The following is a 23,085-nucleotide window of genomic DNA, read 5'->3' as shown; positions in this document are numbered from 1 at the left end:
GCTGGCTCATCACACAACACAAATTTTCCTTGTACCTGTATAAAAATCTCTGTGATTTGACCTGTGATCTATGTAGAATGCCAAAATTTTCATTGCTTTGACTTACCTCTGCGCCTCTGTAGTTTCCTTTTTGGCATTATAATTTGAGAAACATCCTCTATTAATACCAAGAAAGAGTTAAATAAAGTGGTTTAATGCCTGGTCAATAGACTCCACAACATATAAAATGGGTCCTCCTTCATAGTGATCTATGTGGAAAATGGATACAATGGCATTTACATTTGCAAACAAACACTTAATATGTGAGCTCTTGGCATAGGTGGATGGTGGGAGGCAATACTTAGGGGCAAAATAGTGTACTTTCCCTTGAAGACAGGCTGAATTTAACTGCTCTATGTTTCTCCCTTACAGGATGAAAACATAATGCGCTCCATGCAGCTCTTTGAAAATGTGATTTAACTTGTCAAATAGATCCTCAATCCAACAGACAAATGTGAACGATTCTACCATACTTAAAGTTGGAGCTACCACTTTTAGCATAGATTTGCTCAGCTTGACACTGAAGCCTATTATGCAAACAAGCTTTGTTTTATATAAAGCAATCCCCAAAAGATTTGAGTTTCTCAGTTATAAATCTGCATCCTTTACATAATGCCACTGAGTTCATGGGATGTTCTAACTCATTTCATACCCTGTGAATATTCAAAAGTAACAATCTGGCATATAGTTTTATTGATTCCTTAGCTATGGGATTATTGAGGCTTTCACATATCAGTGATTTTAAAATACCAGTGTTTTTTGCTACTCATTTGTATGTATTCAGTCTTAGGATTTTGAATGGTTTTCTAATATACTGACATCTGCATTTAATTTCCAGAAATTAAATTAATTTTCATGTTTGAATGCTATAATTCCATTTATATACATACTTTAAGTAAACAAGATTATGACAATTAAAAAAACACATAGTTCCAGTTTCTATGGCCTTCCCACCTTCTGTTAGAAATTAATCTGGCATTTTAAAACAACATTTAAAATATATCAGATATCAGCATATGCCTAATAAAACTTATTTTAATAAGCAATTAATTTTGCATAATATATTATAGCCAAGGCCTATATAAGTTTGGATTTGTTCAATCTTACAGGCTGTTTTCTATTGTATCAAGTGGAAGTTCAAGAAGGCGTCAAACAAACAAGGATGTTTACAGACAGACATATGCAAAGCGTCAGGATCTCTATCTGCCAGTACATAGTAATGCTTAATAACAAGTACTCCTAACAGCATTAAAGGCCAAATCTGTCCTCTTTCCCCGACTTCCTTACAGCATGTTTATATTACAAGCCATTCAGGGACAAAGAAATCTTAACTACCCCATTGTCTACTAGGAACCAGCAGTAAGCAAAATTCACTTTGAAAGCACCAGTGATTCCATTACATTGAGAATTACTACCAAGATTTAGCAGAAAATAAATAAGTGCTCAACACCTAATCCAGATTACAGTATGATTTAGCTCATCATAAAATTCCAACAATTCAGATTATTTTTAATGATCTTAGCCAAAACTATAAAGTTGCCACATTACTAAAGACACACACATCTTCCCTGTTTTGTAGAACTATCACAGAGACCAAGAGGCTACAGAAGGAGGAAACTTGCCACTGTCTTTGCAACAATAAATCAGGTATCTATTCTGGTGTAGAGATAGGATGTTGAAAGCTGCCCTGCTATCACCAGTGTAGAAATTAAGAGTAGTACAATACATGTACACTGAAATTTGCCATCGCGTGTTCGTGTAAACTCAATGTGCACATTTTGTATTTCAAAAAGAAAAAATAAAAGCAAAATAAAATGTTTATAACTCTACTGTTATAGGTCTTTTTCAAGAAATTCTGGAATTATTAGATTTAAATAATACTTTTTCTTATAGTATTTTCTAGATCACAGATATCTCTGCATGGTGCTAAATGCAATGAAAACAGGTAAAAACAAGGCCAGCGAGCAGACAGCTGCTGTTTCCAGTGCGACTGGAGGATGTGACAAGGGAGTAGAGACCTGCAGAAAAAGCATGACAGATAGACAAAGGGCAGGACAGACAAGTTCTAAGGGAGGAGGAGCATTTCTACATGAAGAATCCTCAGAAATTACTTGTACTCTTTTCTTTCAAATTACAGTTGTGAGATTATATCTGAAATGAGAATCACAGAGTTCACTCCAGGTGTTTGGGGAATAGAGCAAGGAAAGGGCATTCTTCAAGGTTTCTGAGATGCAACACTGCTGCTCCTATATACAAGACCAATCTTTCCTTTCCATCCCTTTCAAGTCTTGTTTTGCTTTGGATATGGTGTGGCTACAGAAAGCCCTGTGGCCTCTCCTTTTGCCCATAAGATAAAAGGTCTTATTCTTGTTTTCCATTTCTCTTCCTCTCCTCTACTCCTCTCTTGCAGAGGGAATCGCTTCTATTACATCAAAATTCTGAACTATGTCTAAATTATGTTTTAAAAGCTCTTTAAAAATTAATTGCTAAACATAAGCACAACAAAATCAATGAATGCATATATGAGTTTTCAGATTTTAATTGCTGAGTATCTTTATATGAATATCAGTATTTTCTGGTTATGAAATGTAAAAATAACATTTACTTAAATACAGTTAACACCAAAAATTTAGGTTGTAATGAGTCGTAATAAACAACATACTTGTAATAGAATTCACAGTTAGAAAAAAATGTCTTAAACTAGAATATTCTGAAAATTTTCCATGCATTGTACATTATAAAATACATATTTACAAACACTAATTAATAGTGTATTCATGGGGCCAGGCATGGTGGCTCACTCCTGTAATCCCAGCACTTTGGAAATCAATTGCGGAGGATAGCTTTCAGAGTTTCGAGACCAGCCTGGATAACAGAATGAGACCCTGTCTCTACAAGCAAATTTTAAAATTAGCTGGACAGGGTGGCACATGCCTGTAGTCCCAGCTAATCAGGAGTCTGAGATGAAAGGATCATCTGAGCATAAAAATTCAAGGCTTCCAGTGAGCTATGATTATGCCACTATACTCCAGTCTGGGCAACAAAGCAAGACCCCTTCTCTCTTTTAAAACAATTTAAAAATAGTGTATTCACAAAGGTTTGTTCATCATTTTAAATTTCTACAGCCTTGTTAAATATGAAACCCAAAAAATGGCAAAATATCTAGAAAAATAAGTGCACAGCTACAAATCTGATTACAAAGAAAGTATCATAAATAGGCACTAGAAAATACATCTTATCTTGCAAACTCAATAATGGTTCTTCACACAAATAATAAAAATACAAAAAATAAACCTCACAAAATTATACTATTATAGAACTTATTTTAATAACCTTCCATTAGTAACTGTCCTTTTTTGTTGATGAATAACTTTGATTCAGTGTATATTCATGTTAACCTAGTGAATAATAAATAGTGGCTGTAATTTACAAATGAATAAAATGGAACAAAGGTTCCACGAGTACCTGGTGTCAGTGTTTGATATGTCACCAGGAAGAAAAAACAATGTTTGTGGGCTCCCTTCTTCAACAGCATATGGAGCAGTATGTTGGAATTTTAGATTTGATGATGCTAAGGCTTCCCTGTCGACAGAAAAAAAATTGAGCATCATTACTCTCATGCAGAGTTCCCCGAATAGGTATTGTATTTGTAGGAATATGCCTAGCAAGTATCCAAAACTCAAAACAAACAAAAAGGGATGAGAACAAAATGATGACATAAGAAGTGTTTTTACTGAGTTACATAAAATATAGGCTGTTTTTTTTTTAAGTATCTACCTAGAGCAGTAGTTAGAAGCCAGACTACCAGTATCTGAATACAGCATCTACTAGTCACTTCTTTGTCAAACCTGGACTAATTACCTCTCTGTGCCTAAGTTCCTTGATTTTTAAAGTGAGATAACAACAAAATCTCTCTCTGATGACTAGGAAGAGTAAATAAGTTTCATATCTAAAAAGTACTCAAGCAAAGTACCTGCCATGTAATAAGTTCCCACATAATCAACAAATATCAATGTTTGTGTTGTGCCTTTCCCAAAATAAATGTGCATTTCACTTAGAAAAAAATCAAATCAGGCTAAGAATAAACTGATTTTTCAATTTAAGGTATATCAGTTCTAAGAAAGTAACACTGTGACTATAACAGATATTTTCGTGTACCAGAGGCTGAATAGTTCCATCACTGATATACACAAGTCCTAAGAAATGAGAAACCGCAACTGAGAACACTCATTTTTAAAGACTTATTTCTAACATTTAAAGAAAGAGATACATAAGCTTTTAGAAGAGAAAGAAGGGCATTCATTAATTTCATGAAGGATTACAAAGTAACGGAAGCTAGCACAATAACAATTAAGCCAAGAAAGTCTTTGGCATGTAATTGCAATAGAAAATTTTCTATTCTAATTACGTCAATCATTACTAAAATATTATGTAGGACATAAGAAGGAAGAAACATGAGGAGTCAGAAGAAAATAAATAATAGCCCTTGTAATTACAAAATCTTTTAAAAAATTCTGTATTAGCAACACTCAAAGCTGGTAAGATGGAGTAGTAACAAAAGAATTTGATATTTCTGGAATCCTGAATTGGTCAACTACACCTCTGTGTTCCCCTTCCAAATCTTAATGTGCTGTTTCTAAACTTTATTTACATGCGTACCATCTCCTCCTCCACACCCCCTCCACTCCCACCATGAAATCTAACATGCTGGTCCTGTCCCTTTCTACTTGTCCCATCTCCCATACCGGCTCACAGGATATGGAAAACCACCTAGGGAGGGTTTCCCACTGAAAAGCTGTGGCATCATTATTTAGTGGCATCATTATTTAGCCTCTGTTTACTTCTACTCCACAGAAGAAAGGAAAAATATATTTTGCATTCAAATTCTCAGAAGAGCAAACAAGAATTTACTTGACATGGGATTAACTAGAGGATGGTTCTGCACATCTCCTCAACAAGGTCACTGAATGCTAATTCTCTGCCTAGGACCCAAACACAACAAAGAAATTCATTATCTTGTAGGCTTAGGGACTTACTTCCTCCTGTAAACTTTATTCTAGGCATCCATCATGGAAGGAATATAATCAATGAAACAACTCACTGAAATTGGTCAAATTAGGTAATTTTGCTAAAGCTTTATATCATTTTAAAATTGTATATGATCACACAAATTTTCTTATAATTAATTCCTTTAGCAAGTACCTAGAATGAAACTAAGTTCTGCAATGTTAAGACAGTCATATGCAATTCTATCAAGATCTGATTAAACAAAATTTCCAAAAGCAAGACTGCTTTTATGGAAATATTTCTAAGACTAGATTATCTGAATGCTTCCTTCAAATGCTGAAAATTCAATTAATCTAGTAATCTGACACCATATAGTTATGAAATCCTGCATATTTTTGTACCTTGAAAAGTTAGAATAATCAATTAAACTATTCCAGCACTGTGTGAATGTGTCTGTGTGTACACCTGTGAGGGTACACACGCACTTACAGAGAGAATAGAGCAATCATTTGGATGTTTGAGGCAGAAAAGACAGCAAATGAAAAAGTATTCTTCCTCAATGAGCTAAGTTAATCCTTTGGTTTGCTGAACTTTTTAATGGTCAAAATTAAACCACTGAAAATAAAAAAACTGTACCACTATGCCACATGCAGTGCCATATTAAGCACTGTGGAACTGTACAAGCCCTATGTTTATTCAACCTGAGTCTGAGTTGCAGGGCTTGAAAAACAGTGTGACCAAGAGACAGAAACTCTGACCTCTAAAAAGAAAATAACAGTATCAATTTCATATAGTTACTTGTGGCTGAAACGAGAAGTACATGTTAAATATATAGTCAATTTAGTAATATGCCTGAAAGTTTAAAAAAAAAAAAAAAAGACTCTTAAGGAATAATGTTCTACTTACACTTCCGCCGCGTTGCTCTAGCTTCTGTAACGCGCTGGTGATTGGCTCTTTGAATTTCTTGTCCATTAACCTTTTGGAAAGCTTTCAAAGTAAGATTGGGGGGAAATGAAATGACTTTAAAATTAACCACGTTCACCATACACATAAGTAAATCTTCAGGAGCACACCTTGTTTTAGATTTCAAGGCTTCTTTTAGGAAGCATCTCATTAAAATTTACATATAAGAAGTACCTCTGTATGTTTTAAAAAACAATGAATTTACATTCTTTTAAGTAAAACCAATCCTATAAAATCTGCTACAGTATGCTATCTGAAGTAAGTTTTCTAAAAAATAGCATATTTTGCGATTTTGTAATTTGCAAGAGCATTTAGAGGACCATGATGGAAAGCTTTGTCTCTAAAACACACATTTTCCCACAATAAAATGGGAAGAGAGGACAAAGGATGGAGGATTTACATGAGTAATTTAGTAACAGTGAATGCTCTGGGGATGAACAAGGTCCCTCTACGGTCTTTCAGTTGCTTTCTTCAGACTGCATTACCCTACTGAATCTGTATACACCCTGTATAGCACAGAGGTTCACAGGCAGATCCGTGGACCATCAGCATCAGAATCACTTGAGATACTATTTAAAAATATAGATTCTTGGGTCTCAAACCATACTTAATCAGAATCTCAGAGAAAAAGCCCAGATGCTACATTTTAAGCAAGATTTTCAGGTGATTTATTCCCTCTTTAAAGTCCCATACATTTGCAGCTCAGAAAAGGTATAGTTTATTTTGCATCGAGGAAAAAATGAGTTGTATATAGGCTTAATAACTGGTTTTGAAAAACTTTTTCTAGAAGAGTACCCTTTCTTCCAAGAAATATCTAATGTAAAAGTCTATAAACCAGATGAAAATGAAGGCTTTGAGGCTGAAGGGTGTGGAAGATGGGGGTGAGGGATGAAGGGGGTCCAATAGCACCTCACTGACATCCTCAGTGGTGCTTGTCTCATAGTGAGTGGCTAACAGACCAGCAACTAACCCTCACACAACCTATTTCTAGAGCTCTTTATATAACACCAGAATCTGAAGGTCAGGGTGGTGTCTAAGTATTCCCAAAGTGCTGACAGCCCAGGAAAGCTAGAGGCCCTTTCAGTCACCCCTTGACTAGGAAAAGCAGAGCTCTGAGGAGGAATGCAAGTGACCAAAGATAAATGCCACCAACCCAGAAAGATTAAAAAACAAAACAAATTTATACAATTGTTAATCTGGCCTTTTCTTTCTGCCACTGGAGGTGGGACTTGGCTATTTAGGTAGTTAAGGTTCTGATCCTTGCTGGACTGACTCTGATGAAGGATCCAGTGTGATTCCTGTTCTCTACATCTCACATGCCCTTGACCCCATCCCAATTTTCTCAGCATATGTCCGTGCTGCTTATTTCTACATCCCCACCCACCTATAAAAAAATCAAAACCAAAACCAAAATTAATCTCCACAAGGGCTGAGCATGCCTGTTTCTGCTCTGCATTATATTCTCGATGCTTGGTGTACCTGGAACAAATTAGAAGGGGAGAGTGCAGAGTGCAAGAGATTATTAAACTACTGAATATTTGAATGAGTCATTTTATACACTAGTGTGAAATTCATGTAGTTGGTCAGCCACACTTCCTGACCTGAAGCTTACAAATATCTGCCAAGATTCTCTTTCTTCTGTCCTAAGACTTCTCGTATGTCAAGGCTTGAGAATCTATTCTCACTATGTCTTCTGCCCACCTGAAACCTCGTGGAATTTCATCTACCACCTACCAGTATACCTATCCTGATAGAGTCACCACCACCTCTATTTCTAATAATGTCAACCAGGTGGTTCCTGGGGTGTATTACACTATTTGTGGAATAGGAAGTTAAAAATACAGTTCTAGTATCTCTCATATAGATGGATCCAAGAAAGAAAATACAGTGGAACCATGATCAAAATCATGCCTCAGCTGTGAAATACAGAAGAATGCAGGCAGGGAGGTCCTACCAAAGACTTCAATCTTTCTATCGGTATGCGGTATAGAATTTCCCTTGCCTAATGTTTGGCTCTTGCCCCTAGCTCTTGAATGATAACCTCTAAGCTATTGGAATGTCCTGCCGGACAGACTATCCTTGTCAACATGGGAGTTTAGGGCGACACCAGGCAGTCTATACAATGTGATTTATGGTGGGAACTTTGGTTCAGAGGGTATTAGCTCAACTTCTAGAGAGGCTGTTGACTAATGTCAACCACACTGCATGTGTCTTGCCTGCATAATGTCTTGCCTGCATGACAGACGGCAATAAAAACCCTGGACACTAAGGCTCACATGAGCTTCTCTAGTTGGCAATACTCCACGCACACTGCCACACATTGCTGCTGGAAAAAGTAAATGCCACATGAACCACTGCACTGGGAGAAGAAAACTGAAAACTCCATGCCTGGTTTCTCTTGGACCCTGCCCTATGTGCCTCTTACCTTTGCTGATTTTAATCTTTATCGTTTTGCTGTAAGAAACCATACAGTGAATAACAGCTTTCCTGAGTTCTCTGAATCCTTCTGGCAAATCATCAAACTTAAGAATGGTCTTGGGAACCTCATGAGCTGCACAGTGTCCCAGTATATTTATAGTTTTAAAGACTAAAGTTACACATATCAGGAAAAAGTATCTTCCTGAATGCAATTTACAGATTCACTAAAACACCACAATGAAAAACAAAGAAAAACATTAATAAAAAAAAAAAAGTTTGCTAACACGTAATTACACAAGACAGTATATGAGCATTGCTTATAATTCATAGTTAATCAACATAAGCAAAATACCATCTTACTGTTCATTAGCTTTTATCCATTCAACTTTTGGCTTTTTTTTTTTTTTTTTGGACGAAGTCTCGCTCTGTCACCCAGGCTGGAGTGCAGTGGTACAATCTTGGCTCACTGCAACCTCTGCCTCCCAGGTTCAAGCAATTCCTGTGTCAGCCTCCCAGGTTCAAGCAATTCCTGTGTCAGCCTCCCAAAACTGCGACTATAGACGCACACCACCACCCGGCTAATTTTATGTATTTTACTAGAGATAGGGTTTCACCATGTTGCCCAGGCCTGTCTCAAACTCCTGAGCTCAGGAAATCCACCCACCTCAACCTCCGAAAGTGTTAGGATTACAGGCATGAGCTACCATGCCCAGACAGCTTACTTTTTATTATAACCCTAAACCCTGCTCATGTAGGTGCTTTCCATTTAAAAAAAAAAAGTAATACTGTCCATTAGTAAAATGTTTTACAAACGATCTCTACATTTTTTGCTAAAAATGAGATTTTTTTAAGGTTTTGAGTTATTTTAAAGATTTGAAGCTATTAAAACATGAAGAGATATGGACGGTGAATGATACATACAGCCAACCATTATCTAATCTTTGCAGTACTTACGCTTGTAAGCAGATGCTTCAGATGGTCATTTAGAGAAGGACCAACGACAACACTTAGCTGAACTAGAGCATTCAATCCTCTTTCAAACACTTCATCATCCGAATGGACCTGTAAGGTTGGTTGATTGGGGGTGGAGGGGGATCAGGGAAGAGCAGATAAAAGGAAAGATAGGTTAGAAAAAACAACAAGCATGTGGAGAAAAGCATAAGATTAAACATTTAAAATCAGAAGGGAGTCAACAAAATCTAGAATTTAAAAAATAACCTTCAATACAGGACATCTAGAAGCAAAAAACAAAGTTTTGATCTGACTGAAGCAGTAACTAAAACATATCTAGCATACAGAAAGACTGATTTGACATTCATTATTTTATCTGATTACTTACAATGTCCCTATTTACCTTTAGTACATCCTCTAAAAGTGTCTTCAAGTATGTAGTCATCTGGCCCTGAGTAACAGTAGCCTAATTCTGCAAATATGTCAAAATCACAAGTAAAGGACTAATTTGCATTTAATTTGGAGTAAAAAAAGCATAAAATATTCTAAATATATTACAGCTTTCTTTTGTGTCATATGTTTTGAAATAGAAAGTACAATAAAATAAATGACATACCAGAGCTGCCTTTAGCACAGGAATCAGTCTAGGTAGCAAAGGAACAGCTTTTTCAGGAGCACCTTTGACCAAAAGTAATTCTCTAAAACCCTCCTTTGACACAAAGGTATATGGATGCTTAGTCTCTCTCAGACCCTGACAAAAACCAAGAAGAAACATGATTTACTACCCATTTCATTATGCTAATAACAGACAAATTCAGTCTTTACTTGCCTAAACAAAAATCAAAAGTTTCACTATTCTTTTCCTACTCATGATTATAATTTCAGCAGTTACAATTTCAATTATACTGAGAAACTGGGGGACGAAAGGTCACTTGGTATCCCAAGGTAGGCTGGTTCCAGGACCCCAGTGTATACCAAAACCCATAGATACTCAAGTTCTTCAAATAAAATAGCATAGGATCTGCACATACTGCTGTATACTTTAAATAATCTCTAGATTTTTATAATGCCATTACAATGCAACTGTCATAAATAATTTTTATATTACATTGTTTTATTTGTATTTTTTATTGTTGCATTGTATTTTTTTAAATAGTTTTGATATGTAGCTGGTTGAAATCCTATATGTGGAACCCATGGATAAGTAGGGCCAACTGTATATGAGACAGGAGTAATTTCTACCCACAGAAGGGAAGGAAGGGAGAAGAAAAGGAAAAAAATAAGAAAGAAAAAGAAAAGAAATGGGAAACAGGTGAGGCAAGGAAAAATACAGGAAGTAAAGAAGAAAGAGAAAATAAAATAGGAAGGACGGAAAAGCAGGGAATGGAAGGAGGAAAAGAGCTTAATAGAGAAAAAAAGAAGGGAAACTCACTAGGATAATAAAAACATTTTGTTACATACAAACACTTTCTGAAAGCAGAGCAAATTAGTTTAAAATATGTTTATAACCACTCCTTTATGAATGCATGATTATGAGATTTCCCTACATTTACAATGATTTTATGACTTAATGAGTTCCTGAAATAAATTTCCTCCATATTTAAATATTTTATATTAACATATTTAGAAAACAAGTATCATAGTATGTGCATTTTAAAGGCATGTTAAGATTTTACGTGTCATTTGTAATACTGAAATGCAGTATGAAACCATTTAAAAAAACTAATTTCTCACTATGCCTTTCACCCTAAAGGCATTAGAAACAGTTAGTACTCTTATGATATAACCAATCACACCAAGTCAAGATCTTTATCTTTTAAAAAAAGATAAAGCAAAACAAAAATCAACAGTAAACTCCTTCAGTTTAATTATGAAGTAAATATAATCAGCTGCAAAATAATGCTTAGAAATACTAATTTTCAACTAATTTGTCCTTCAGCCCTAAATATCTGCTTCTAAATAGTAATCAATATTTTTTTTCTTTTCTTTGAAGCTGTCATACTTTTGAAAACCATCATGTCCTGCCAGCCACAAGGGCATCATTTTGGATCACCTGAATCCAGTTCATTTTAGAGAGAAAAAAATCTCAGATTAAAGGCTGAAGTGGATTTCCACAGTGGTTCTTCTGTCACTATTTACCCATTAGTAAATGAGGACAGGAGAAAGATAGAAATCTACTCAATACAAAAAAAAAAGCATTGACATTTAGACAATAGGTATGTAACAGGCTGACTTTAAACAGAAGTTAGAGTCCCTTTAAGGATATCCCAAATTAAAGCATTCCCTGTGTATTGTGATTAGCTACAGTATATTTTCAAAGCTATCACCAATTTTGATTAGTCTAAAAAAAATGGTTCACTACCTGGTAAAAAAGGATTAAGGTTTAAAAAAGAACTAAGGAAACATCACTCATTTTTTGTTTATGTGTTTGTCTGAGACAGCATCTCACTCTGCCATGCCTGGCTAATGTGATTTTTTTTTTCTTTTTTTTAAGAGACAGGGTCTCCTCCCTATGTTGCTCAAGCTGGTCTCAAACTCCTGGGCTCAAATGATCCTCCCACCTTGGCCTCGTAAAGTGCTGGGATTATAAGCATGAGCCATAGCACCCAGCCTAACCTTTAATACCAACTTCAAAAATGAATTTCAAAATAGGCTACCTATAAAAATACCCTGCTTGTAATACTGAACGATAAATTAAGAGAAACAAAAACTTACAGTTTTTGCTAGTAACTGATCAGTTACTGATTACTCTTAAGAGAGTAAACATATTTGGAAAATTAAAGGAGGAACTAGAGATTTTGATGTTTCATTTTAATTAAGCAATCTCAATTGGCAAAATTACTTATTTCTGTTCTGCTCCCACTTGGTCTGCCCCACTGGTTTTCTAGGAAAGGCAAATGATACTAACCTAAAAAGGCACTGCCATATTAAGTCACACAGTAGTGACTAATCCAAGTAAAAATACCAGTGAAAGAACTCACATGTTTTATTACTATCTCAAAAACTCTAATCATGTTTCTTAATAATGACAACAAAATTACCCTTAACTTTTAAAAAGGCAAGTAATTAAAAGTTTAAATACAAGACAACTGGTTAATTCATTTCTCTTTTTATTCTAACTCTAGGAATAAAATTCACAGAAGATAGCAATGATTGACTTGAAGCTAAAACTCCAACTTTTTTCCTGACACAAATGTTAAATTATATAAAGGAACCTATCAGAAGCTTTTTAAAAATAATCTATAAAACCATCTCCATGATATTGTACTAGAAATGTACAAGTAATGCATAGAGCTGGAGTGTTCTCCAAAAGAACATTTAGGTAGGTAGTATCAATTCCCTAAGAAACACATCATGTCAGCATGATTGGTTGTATACAAAACCACTTACCATTATCTGACATAGTTTTAAGTTTAAATCCTGATGTTTTCCTGATTTCACCAGTACCAAAAAATCTTTCTCCTCATTATGAGTCCACATATTTTTCTTTTTTTGAAATAAGTATAAATATTTCATCCACTTACATACAAATTCCTAAGGGGGTGTGGTGTTTCAATGCCTATTGTGTGCTTCCTTTTTCAAAGGGACAGAATGAAATTTACTGACAAACTACAAAGTAACATTTAATGCAACTTTTCAAGTATTTTTTCTGATAAATATTCAGAAAAGATGGCATATTTACCTCAGCTAAAGTAATAAGAAGTGGATCAAATGAAAGACTTTCAGGAGGACACTCCCACTGTAATCTGTGTTTTACTGAACCATGTACCAATCTAAAATATAAAAGACAGTGAATACAACAAGAAAAATATAATTATATATTAAGCAAGGATCATCTAACATACAGTATAAACATAAAATTATTTTGTAACATGTAGGATACCATAAACTTTGTAAGATAGTACAAGGACATTTTACAAAGCCATGTCAATAATCCTACAAATTACTACTCTTTCAGCAAAATTGTTTGGCAACCCCACATGTGTTAAGGCTACAATTTTGGTGCTTAAGCATGTTGTTATCTGTGAATCTTAACCCAAGTGTTCCAAGTGATATATTTCAGTGATATGAACACAATAGGTAATCTACAGAAATGAAAAATGCAAACAAAAAAATGTAGTAATTATTAAAAATGTTTACAAGGAACATTGTTTTTCAGATATAGATCATGTAACCCTAACACTAATAATCTGAAGGCAAAACCAAGTTTTATCTCTGTTAAAGAGAAGAAAACAGGCTGGGAAGGTAAAATGGCCCATGAAGGGTTACAAAGTGGTGGCCCCTGAATTAGGGTTTCTGCTTAACAGTTTTCGAGGCATAACTCACATGCAATAAACTGCACATATTTACAGTAAATAACTTTTAAGTTTTTATGTACAAATACACTCAAGGAACTATCACCACAATTATGATAGTGAACTTCTCAACTTAAATGCTTCTTTGAACTCCTTTGTAATGTTCTCAACTTCTTGACTCCTTTAGGCTTATGTTCTTAAGAGCAAGACGTCTCTGTAAAATTGTTTTTACATTTTTGCAACAATAAATTGTTAAGGGATGGGGAGTAGAGAGTTAAGAACCTTAAAATAGGGTTTCAATTCTAAATCTAAATGTGAAATAACAATAAATTGAAGAACATTTCTTGAGCTTATTTTTCACTCCAAATCTGAAAATACCATTAAAATCTAGATTTCTTGAATTTTGGAACAAAAATAAATAAATATTGTGATTTTTTTCCACAATCAAAATAAAATTTTCTATCATCTAGAACAGGCTAAAACTGAATGTACTTTGAAGAAATAAATGTTTTATAGCAATTATAGCAATAAATACTAAAATGATACATTATCCATTTAAAAAAATAGTTCTGACATGTCTAGAAAGGTAGCAAGAATTATATCCTAAAGGAAGCAAAATCAGCCATATGTATTTAGGAAATATAAACAATTTCATTAAATTGACAATTTCCATTTAACCAACAAAATAGGATTCTTTAATCTGCAACTTGCCCAAGCCTGTGAATGTTTAAATTGATTATTTTAGAATAAGGGGTCAAGTAAATTTCTTAATCTAATTGATGGTTTATCACAGATCTCAATAACTGTATATTGGAATTAAATGGTTTTCTTCAACAACATCCAGGAATCCATACCAGTTCAAAACAAAGTGTGAATAAGTCACCTTTATTTCAACCTTACTAGTAAATAAAACTTTCAATACATTTAAATTGAATACTGTATTGATGTTACTCAATGATTTTGAGTAATTTGGTCAGTTATAAATCATATTGATTTTACCTGCAAGGAATACCTCCTTTAGAGTAAATAGCTGCAAATGCCGAAGGGGCTCGTGACTGTTCACCAAACTAAAATAAAAAATGAAAATATTACTATCACCTGTACTTCTGAGGTCAGAAGCAAACAGCCATCCTGCTTTTTAAACTGCCAAGCTGGTATCAAAGTGCACCATTTCTACTCAGCAACACAATGAGAAAAATTGTCAATCCTCTCACTACTAGAATACCACAACTACACTTTGTATATCTCTTTTTACCCCTAACGATTCAGAAGGCTTGAAGGCAGCTGAAACCATATATGGATTAATAGTTCTTTCTACCCTCTTCCCCACTGTGACCTTTCAAGGTGAGGACTAAATGGAGAAAGGGTGTTAAGTACAGGAAAAGTATATTTGTTTTTTGCCACCTGCACATCTCCTACTTGTCCTCCAGCCAAATACGGATGGTGTGGGTAGTCATTTCTCCAAACCAGCTTTAGGCATCCATAAAAAACAAAGGATTGCACTGGGCAGGAGGGAGAGAATTGAAGATGGAGAAGATTCTCACAAATATATGCCCGGATGTGTTTTCTTAGATATATAACTTCACAACTTTTCAGTTTTGCTATATATTACTTTAATAGATTGACTTTATACCTACTCTCAAAGATGATTTAAGAGATGATCAATCACAATAGTTAAACAATCACAGCATAAATATTTTCAATATAATTGATCAGAGACTTGAAGAGAATTTAAGAACAAAAAGTAAGTATTTTATCACATGGTGCTTTTAATATAATCAAATGAAAAAGTTGTCTAAATTACAAAATATAAATTGACCTGTTTTAAAGACATAACTATATAATTTCTTTTTCTTTTAATCACACACGGTGGTAGTTTTTAAATGTGCTTAAAGTTTAGAATCAGCTCTTTTCTCCTCTGGAAAACATGAGTTTTGAGTAAAAGCACATAGGTGGAAATTTGTTCAAATTAAATTATAATAAAAGATTCATATCGAAAACTCAATCCATATTCAGTGTAACAATTCACCACAATAGGAATGTTTCACTCATCAAGTCACAATTTCTGCTGATAAAGAAATACAAGTTTTAAAAATTATTTTCTAATAAGCATAACAAAGTTATTTGAAAAAGTACTACACATATGGAGAAAAAATTAAGACAAATTCATACTACACTGTCAACATATTTTACTTCTACCATCTACAAGCAAATTATCTTTTTGGCTCTTACAAGCCATGAAAATAATCCCTAAATTTTCAAAATCCCCACAGAAACTAAATTTCTGATTGAAATGCTAAACAATTCCTTTCTTTGCATTTCAATTTTGTTCTAGAGATTAATCGTGGTTTCATCTTTCACATCCCACAAAATCAGAATTTTTTTATGAATGGATCACTTTTATCAATTTTAACCAAATTTTACCAAGTCTATTAAAGTGAAAAATGTCATCCCATTCAATTTTTAACAATATCAGACAATATTTCAACTCCGCCTTAATGTTATATACCCTTCAACACTGAATTAGCATTTGAAAAAAATTTTTAACTCAAAATTTAAAATGTATACACTTTAACATACATAAATCACAATAGTGAATTCACAAAAAATGAACACACTCGTTTATCAACATGAGTTGAAAAATCTAAACATTACCAGCCCAAAGGTAAACACTATTTTGACTTCCAACTCATTTGTTTCACATCGGTAGCCTTTACATATCTTAGACACGCTTTTCTCAGGTCAAATTATTTAATTATTATTTCCCAACACCTTCCTCAATTTTTACTAAAACTTAGGACTAAGGTCACTAAATGTTAATTCAAACAGTTCTTCTTTAAAGAGAGGAAGAAAATTGAAGTGTCACCATAAACTCCCTCAACTAAACATAAGCAAAGGAAGTAAGAGCAACAAGATTATCAGGGTCTTCAGGTATTCAATTTCCTTGACACTGTAGATTACAAAAAGAAGCAAAGGAACACAGCTGCTCAAACTATTTTTCACTTTTCTTTGATCAAGTCAGACACTCTCTTTCTGTCTTGGAGAGCTCACTACACCCTTGCTTCCTTAAGTACCTGCCATACTCTACCTGCCATTAAAGTCAGACAGGAGCTTCAGCCACTCTCACAATCCCCTTCGAAAGCTGAAATCACTAACATCTTACCTTCCCAAAGTTGGGCCTGGAGCAAATAACACCTGGTGTTGTTGCACAGGTGTGTTCACTTCTGAATATTTATTTTTATTGCATAAATCCCATGTTTATTGAATCTCGTTAAATTGTTATGAGAGGGCAAAGGAGGTTAGTGCTACAACGAGGATTTCTGGTGGAGCTAATTTACACAATACTGTGAGTTTCTACAGTTAGAAACTCACTTTCAATCCTCTGGCCACATTAGAAAACAGATTAGGACCAGAAATAGAGGATTTCTGGTGGAGCTAATTTACACAATACAGAGGAATAGTCAGAGACCTTTATGCAATTATGGAAGCAAGAAAAGCATTCCGTGGCAACTGAATACAAGTTTATTCATTGATACTGGAAAGCAAAACAACACGGCAAATAAAATCTAAAGCTAAAATGCAGTTTTTTATTCACTACAATGCGATAACCCAAACAGGCTGACTTCTGTGTCTCACCTCAAACTCATTGCCACCTGTGAGTAATTATCTCAGTCCATCATAACAAACACATGCCCTTCTCTCATCATTAGCTCAAAACTAGCACAGGGACAAAACTCAAGACAGCATCCAGAATTGTTCAATGCTGTGCGAAATGCCTTCAAAAAATCTAGTGAGTTACTATTCATTTTGGACCTACCGGGTTAATTGTTTTAGGGTTCAGTTTATCACTTGGTCGAGGATGAAGTTTTCTTGCAGACTCCGGAGAACTGGTTGACAATGCGGATTTGCTTCGTTGAACTGCATTCCTGTGTTTTATTTGTGTGCCTGATGATGTCCTTTGATCATCGTTACCTGGACAAAACAACATCAATAAGAAGCAGGTAAAAGCAATAAAGTTCACCCTGCCTCCACCTGTAACCCAGAATAGTGTCATAAACAAACTTGGCTTCTTCACTTAAAAAGCAAAGCCATACCTGTTACTCTGTTTTTCAGCTGTGTACCTCCAGAGCACTCTGATTTCTGCATTGTTTCCCTTTCACTCCTGCAGTTAAAAAAAAAAAAAAAAAAAAAAGTTGACTTCAAAATTTTTTGGAGGGTTATTCGTTATCATTATAAAGACAAAAAACATAGAGGATACAAGATACATTTAAAGTTATGATATGAAGCAAAATACAAGACTAATGAGAAAACATGAAATTACGTCAACTTCAATAGTATCAATAACAGCAAAATAATCATCTCCAAGAAAATGATGTACAAAAGTAAACTTTTCTCCCATTCAAATTGTCAAAATAAACTGTTAGAAACTCACTTTCAATCCTCTGGCCACATTAGAAAACAGATTAGATTTCTGAAAACCGAGCTTCTACAGTTTGAGTAAACAGGACAATTTTTATATACAATATACTAACGTAATTTTCAGCAACAAATACACATATAGTAACGCAAACACACCTACATCCCCTTTCAAAATCTTGTATTAGAGAGTTCCTTTCCAAAACAATTGCTTTTTCACTTGTTAAAAATGTTTATCCTTTACCTTAAGGACAAACTACAGTTGGCTCTCTATATATGCGGGTTCCACATCTACAGATTCACCCAACCACGGATACCGAGAACAGACTGGGGGACTTCAGCATGGCAAGATATTTGGGTATCTGAAAGAGTCTGGGGGGAGGGAGGGAGTTCTGGAACCAATCCTCCACCGACACCAAGGAAAAAATGGAAGTGTGGTCAATTTTTTAAAATACTATTCACCTGGGAGCATGCCGCTGACAAACCTGGAGCATGAGTTGTTTGTAAAAGAAAATGCAATAAATCTTATCCTCAGTAACACTTTTAAGTGGTTTTTCATAAGGTCATCGCTCATTCTTTTACAAAACAAAATTCTGATTATAGATATTAGAATCCATAAATCCACTTAACCTGGAACACTTAAACTATGACATAATATCAGAAAGCAAACAAACCACCCTATGAAGTCCACACATTCCCCTTAAAGCTTCCTTGGCTGCTACAGGTCATCTATCTACAAGGGACTGCTGGAATCCGTGTCAATGGTAGGAAAGTGTACTTTCTATCATTGTTTGGACAGCTGATACAGCCTATATCTTTCCCTGTATGTACTTTATTTCTCCTGCACTTAGCTTTTGAATCATGAACTAAATTGCTTGTTAAATTCTCAGTCAGCAGAGGCCACGTTTTTTCCGGCTTTCTAAACCAGGTCTAGAAAGCTCCAAAAGTGTAGTAAGAGCCCCACTAAAGAAACCCTGTTCCATTTGTAAAGCTCTGTAAAATTCTCAAAGGCAGACCCAGAGCCCGACAGTCATTATCCCAATCCCTTTTTTTTTTATTATTATAAAGTAAATCCAAAGGGCAAGTATTAGGGGGTCGTAAAATCTGCCTAGGGGATCTTAGAATCGGCTTTCCATCTTCCCAGCCACCCCTGTTACACCCACTTCTAGATACTTAAAGCTGAGTCCAGGGCCAGGATGCTGTCAAAGTTAGCAAAAGAGGAAGACACAGAAAAACAAAAAGTAAAGAAAAAAGCGAGATTTTTTTTTAAAGGGACTGAGGGAGAAGGAGTTTACCAGTTTCAATTAAGGTTAACGAAGGCTACTCTCGTTTGACTCCCCCAGAAAAGGAGGGGCACACTCCAAGCGTTCAGGTTCTCAAGAATCCTTAGCAACAGGGTCCGGAGGCCCTAGCAACAGATCAGGAAGCAAGCCTGCTTGGCCGAGAGCGCGGACGGGACACCAGTACCCGCGGTTCATGGCTCTGGGGACCCGTTCCTACCGCGCCTCTCTCCTGCCGCGATCCACACACCACCTGCCCCTTGCCGGTGAGGCTTATGCCAGACGCTTGGCCTCCCAACAGCCGCAGCTCCCGCCACCGGCCGCCCGGGATCTGGGAAATGAAGGTCCACGAGGCCCGCCCCAGAATCTGGTCGCGCCACGAAAGGACGTCAGACGCACGCTGCGTCCTTTAAACCAATAGTAAGAGGTCGTGGAGGCGCCCCGGAAGAGGGTTGCCCAGGCAGCCAGGCGCCAGGCGTTCAGAGGGCAGCCGTCTTTCGCGACAAAGGGGCACCTGGTGGAGGACGTTTTTCGAGTAAGAGTTGCAGAGAGCAGAGGGAAGATAACGGGTTCCCAGTCGCCCGCCCCCCAACCTCTCTCCAGTCTGTGAGCTTAACTCTTAGGCTTTTCTCGCACGCTTAATCCTCATTGTTCCTCAACTATCTTGCCCTAGATCCCTGGAAAGCTGAAGACTGTGAACTCCCCACGAGTCTTCAGGAGTGAGAGCAAAAGCCATCTGCATGCCCAGCTGTGGGATTTCCTCATCTAGCTATCTAGCTAACTCATAAGCCTAGCTGTGGAAATTCGTTGACAGTAGTATTTTACCAGTCTTATATGCCATTTCATTCTTCACAGTATATCCGCATTTTAATGGCAAAAAGCACGATTTGTGCACCACATTATTTTTAATAGTACAAATATTTAATAGTAAAAAGCACAATTTTGTGCTCCACATTATAACAGAACTAATGCTGCAGAAAAATGCATATCCCCTTGCATTGTATTCCACTAGCAACAATTTGGGTTGTCATAGTTAAGTCCAAGCCCTTTGAACCTGTCCACTGCACTCTTTAGTATCCTCTACTGTTGCCAACCCAAAGCCTTAACTTTTTGCTTGTGTAACACTAAATTGGCATTGTCTGAGCACTCTAGGCTCTGAAATCCTGTGCTCCTGTAGCTCCATCCTTGCCACCTGACTACCACCCCAGAAGCATCTTCATTAGACTGTGAGTTTCTTCCGGATAAGGACTTTATCTTTCCCCTTTTTCTTTCTCCGGCTTCAAGCATAATGTAGCGGGTATTCAGGAAATTCCCTGTGAATGAATATAATGAATGAATAAATTCTGTCTATATCTAATTTCTCTAATGTTCTGGGAACCTTGCCTACAAATCTATGTTAATTTTAAAATTCATTATAATGTATTTACCTATCTTTCTTACTAGACTGAAATTATCTTCGTTGCTTTTCTATCCCCAATTTCTAGCACAACGCATGCTTAACTAATGTTTTAAAAAAGAAAAAGGAAATTTAAAAAAGTCTTACATCTTGTATCTTTGGCTACTTTTACTTAATAATCTCTCCAGCCTCCTCAAGACCTGTGATATTTTCCTTACCCCTACCTTACCCCTAGCATCTTCAGTGTCAGACTCAGTAGCTCTCCTTACCCCTACCTTACCCCTAGCATCTTCAGTGTCAGACTCAGTAGCTCTCCTTACCCCTACCTTACCCCTAGCATCTTCAGTGTCAGACTCAGTAGCTCCCAGTTCATGACCTTTTTTTTTTTTTTTTTGAGATGGAGTTTCGCTCTTGTTACCCAGGCTGGAGTGCAATGGCGTGATCTCAGCTCATCGCAACCTCTGCCTTCTGGGTTCAGGCAATTCTCCTGCCTCAGCTTCCTGAGTAGCTGGGATTACAGGCACGCGCCACCATGCCCAGCTAATTTTTTGTATTTTTTTAGTAGAGACGGGGTTTCACCATGTTGACCAGGATGGTCTCGATCTCTTGACCTCGTGATCCACCCGCCTCAGCCTCCCAAAGTGCTGGGATCATGACCTTTTAACCCCTCCTCCTTGGACTGTAAGAGTAATTTGTATTCAGTATCGCAGAGGAATGACATGCATATATGTTCTGGAGTTAGGCTGTCTGAAACTCACCTCCACCCCTTATCAGCTATGAGTCCTTGTGCATGACAACCCCTACAAGCTTCAGTTTCCTCCTCATCATTGGGTTATTGTGAGACTTAAATTTATTTGAGCACAGTTAAATACCTGACACAAAGGAAGTATTCAATAAGTATTAGCTAGTGGATTTATTTAGGTGAAAGCAAATTAAGACTGACATGGAGGACATCATTAGTGGCAAAAGTCTCATGCTATGTGTTGGTGTATGAACCATGGACAATGATATGGATTTTTCAGATCTTTATAATAACCACAATTAGTATAAGCTTCTCCTAATCATAATTAAAACAGCCTCTTCTAAACTTTCTGTCATCATTTTGGAAAATGAACAGAAAACATGCTCCTTGGCATTGCAACTCTATCAGGATATCGTGCAATAAGTGGAGGGTGCTTTCTTGAATACACTAGTTTGAGAAGCTTGTGAGGCATCTGGGGGAGCTAACTAGCATGCAGTTGGATATGCTCATCTAGAGGGCAGGAAAGAGACCTGGGAATAGCTATGGATTTTAGAGCCATCAGCATATGTAGACACTGGGCTGGGCCATAGGAGTAATGCCTTCTGGGAAAAGCTCACAGTGTGTAAGAAATAGAGCACTGATTGTAGACTTTCATCTTCTATTAAAATTTTAAGGTTTAATTTTTTATTTAAGAGAGAATGGGATGAGGGAAAGAAGGTGACCTATTTGTCTAGCAATATGGTAAATGATTCTGAAAAGACAGAATATGCAATATATTTTCCGTTTGCTCTCTTATAGGTACACTCTTACCTTTGTCCTGTTATTTGCTCTGGGATGCTGATCAATATGAACTATATCAACAAGGCTCCAATGCCCTCTAGTTTCTGTTTGTGTTTGGTTACTGAAGAACACTAACAGGAGATTAGAGAATTAGAGGAGAGTGAAGTCAGAGCATTCATTCTCCTGCTCCAGTCCTTAGCGGCTTCCCTAAAGTTGGTCATACCCATAAGTGAAGGTTACATCTTTCTGCTGTGGTCTGATTGTTTGTGTTCCTCCAAAATTCGTAGGTTAAAATTGTAACTCCCAAGGTGATGGTATTTGGAGACGAGGCTTTTGGGTGGTGATGAAGTCACAGGGTTAGAGCACTCATGAATGGAATTAGTCTCCTAGTAACAGAGGCTGAGAGAGAACCCTCACTCCTTCCACTATATGAGGACGCAGTGAGATAATTCCACCTTTGAACCAGAAAGTAGGCCCTTACCAGACACTGAATCTGTTGGCACTTTGATGTGGACTTCCCAGCCTCCAGAACTGTGAGAAATAAATTTCTGTTGTTTATAAGCCACCCAATCTCTGATATTTCAGGATAGCAGCCCAAATAGACTAAGAAACTTTCTAAATGGCAAACTTCAGTTTTAGGCACAAAATCTCAGAGGCTACTGTCTCTAGATTGCTGTACTGTCTTGTGGTTCCCTGTACCTTTATAAATAAAATGTATTCAAGTTGTCCTATGTTTAATTTGTTACTCCATATTATATAACATTATGAATTAGGTAATAAATCTAACCAAAGTAAACC

General features: G+C 36.3%; 2 protein-coding genes across 9 annotated transcripts in view; one reads left to right on the top strand and one right to left on the bottom strand.

Annotated features, from left to right (window-relative positions):
- Window positions 1–3,503, top strand: part of KCNIP4 (potassium voltage-gated channel interacting protein 4) — a 1,196,254-nt gene extending 1,192,751 nt beyond the window's left edge. For all 6 annotated transcript variants that reach the window (XM_012472347.3, XM_012472342.3, XM_012472346.3 and 3 more), the window contains one exon: window positions 412–3,503. In XM_012472347.3, coding sequence (XP_012327770.1) covers window positions 412–459 — 48 coding nt within the window. In that variant the 3' untranslated portion in view covers window positions 460–3,503. The remainder of the gene's footprint in view (window positions 1–411) is intronic.
- Window positions 3,469–19,730, bottom strand: PACRGL (parkin coregulated like). Of its 3 annotated transcripts, none has more exons than XM_012472341.3 (9): window positions 19,590–19,730; window positions 17,768–17,835; window positions 17,491–17,645; window positions 14,673–14,740; window positions 13,061–13,151; window positions 9,995–10,129; window positions 9,382–9,489; window positions 5,953–6,033; window positions 3,469–3,621 (listed from the first exon to the last, which is right to left on the bottom strand). In XM_012472341.3, exons 2-9 carry the CDS (start codon window positions 17,817–17,819, stop codon window positions 3,565–3,567), a joined length of 747 nt encoding a protein of 248 aa, XP_012327764.2. In that variant the 5' UTR covers window positions 17,820–17,835; window positions 19,590–19,730; the 3' UTR covers window positions 3,469–3,564. The 3 variants fall into 3 exon arrangements, with proteins under 3 accessions (XP_012327764.2, XP_012327763.2, XP_012327762.2); XM_012472340.3 differs by lacking the exon at window positions 19,590–19,730 and adding an exon at window positions 19,385–19,574; XM_012472339.3 differs by lacking the exon at window positions 19,590–19,730 and adding an exon at window positions 18,334–18,424.
- Window positions 19,731–23,085: the final 3,355 nt, after the last annotated feature.

The sequence above is a fragment of the Aotus nancymaae genome, unplaced genomic scaffold (genome assembly GCF_030222135.1).
Source record: "Aotus nancymaae isolate 86718 unplaced genomic scaffold, 86718_ANA_hifiasm-v0.15.2.pri h1tg000006l, whole genome shotgun sequence".
In the NCBI taxonomy this organism is placed as follows: Eukaryota; Metazoa; Chordata; class Mammalia; order Primates; family Aotidae; genus Aotus; species Aotus nancymaae.
Note: the sequence above shows the minus strand (reverse complement) of the source record. Positions and strands in the feature narration are given on the sequence as shown.

What these genes read in the sequence shown, in the direction of transcription:
- PACRGL (XM_012472341.3), bottom strand. Translation starts at nt 17,819, where the DNA reads ATGCAGAAATCAGAGTGCTCTGGAGGTACACAGCTGAAAAACAGAGTA. An exon ending in GCTGAAAAACAGAGTAACAG is followed by an intron (nt 17,646 to 17,767) that starts GTATGGCTTTGC and finishes TGTTTTGTCCAG; the next exon opens with GTAACGATGATCAAAGGACA. An exon ending in TTCTTATTACTTTAGCTGAG is followed by an intron (nt 10,130 to 13,060) that starts GTAAATATGCCA and finishes GGTTTTTGTCAG; the next exon opens with GGTCTGAGAGAGACTAAGCA.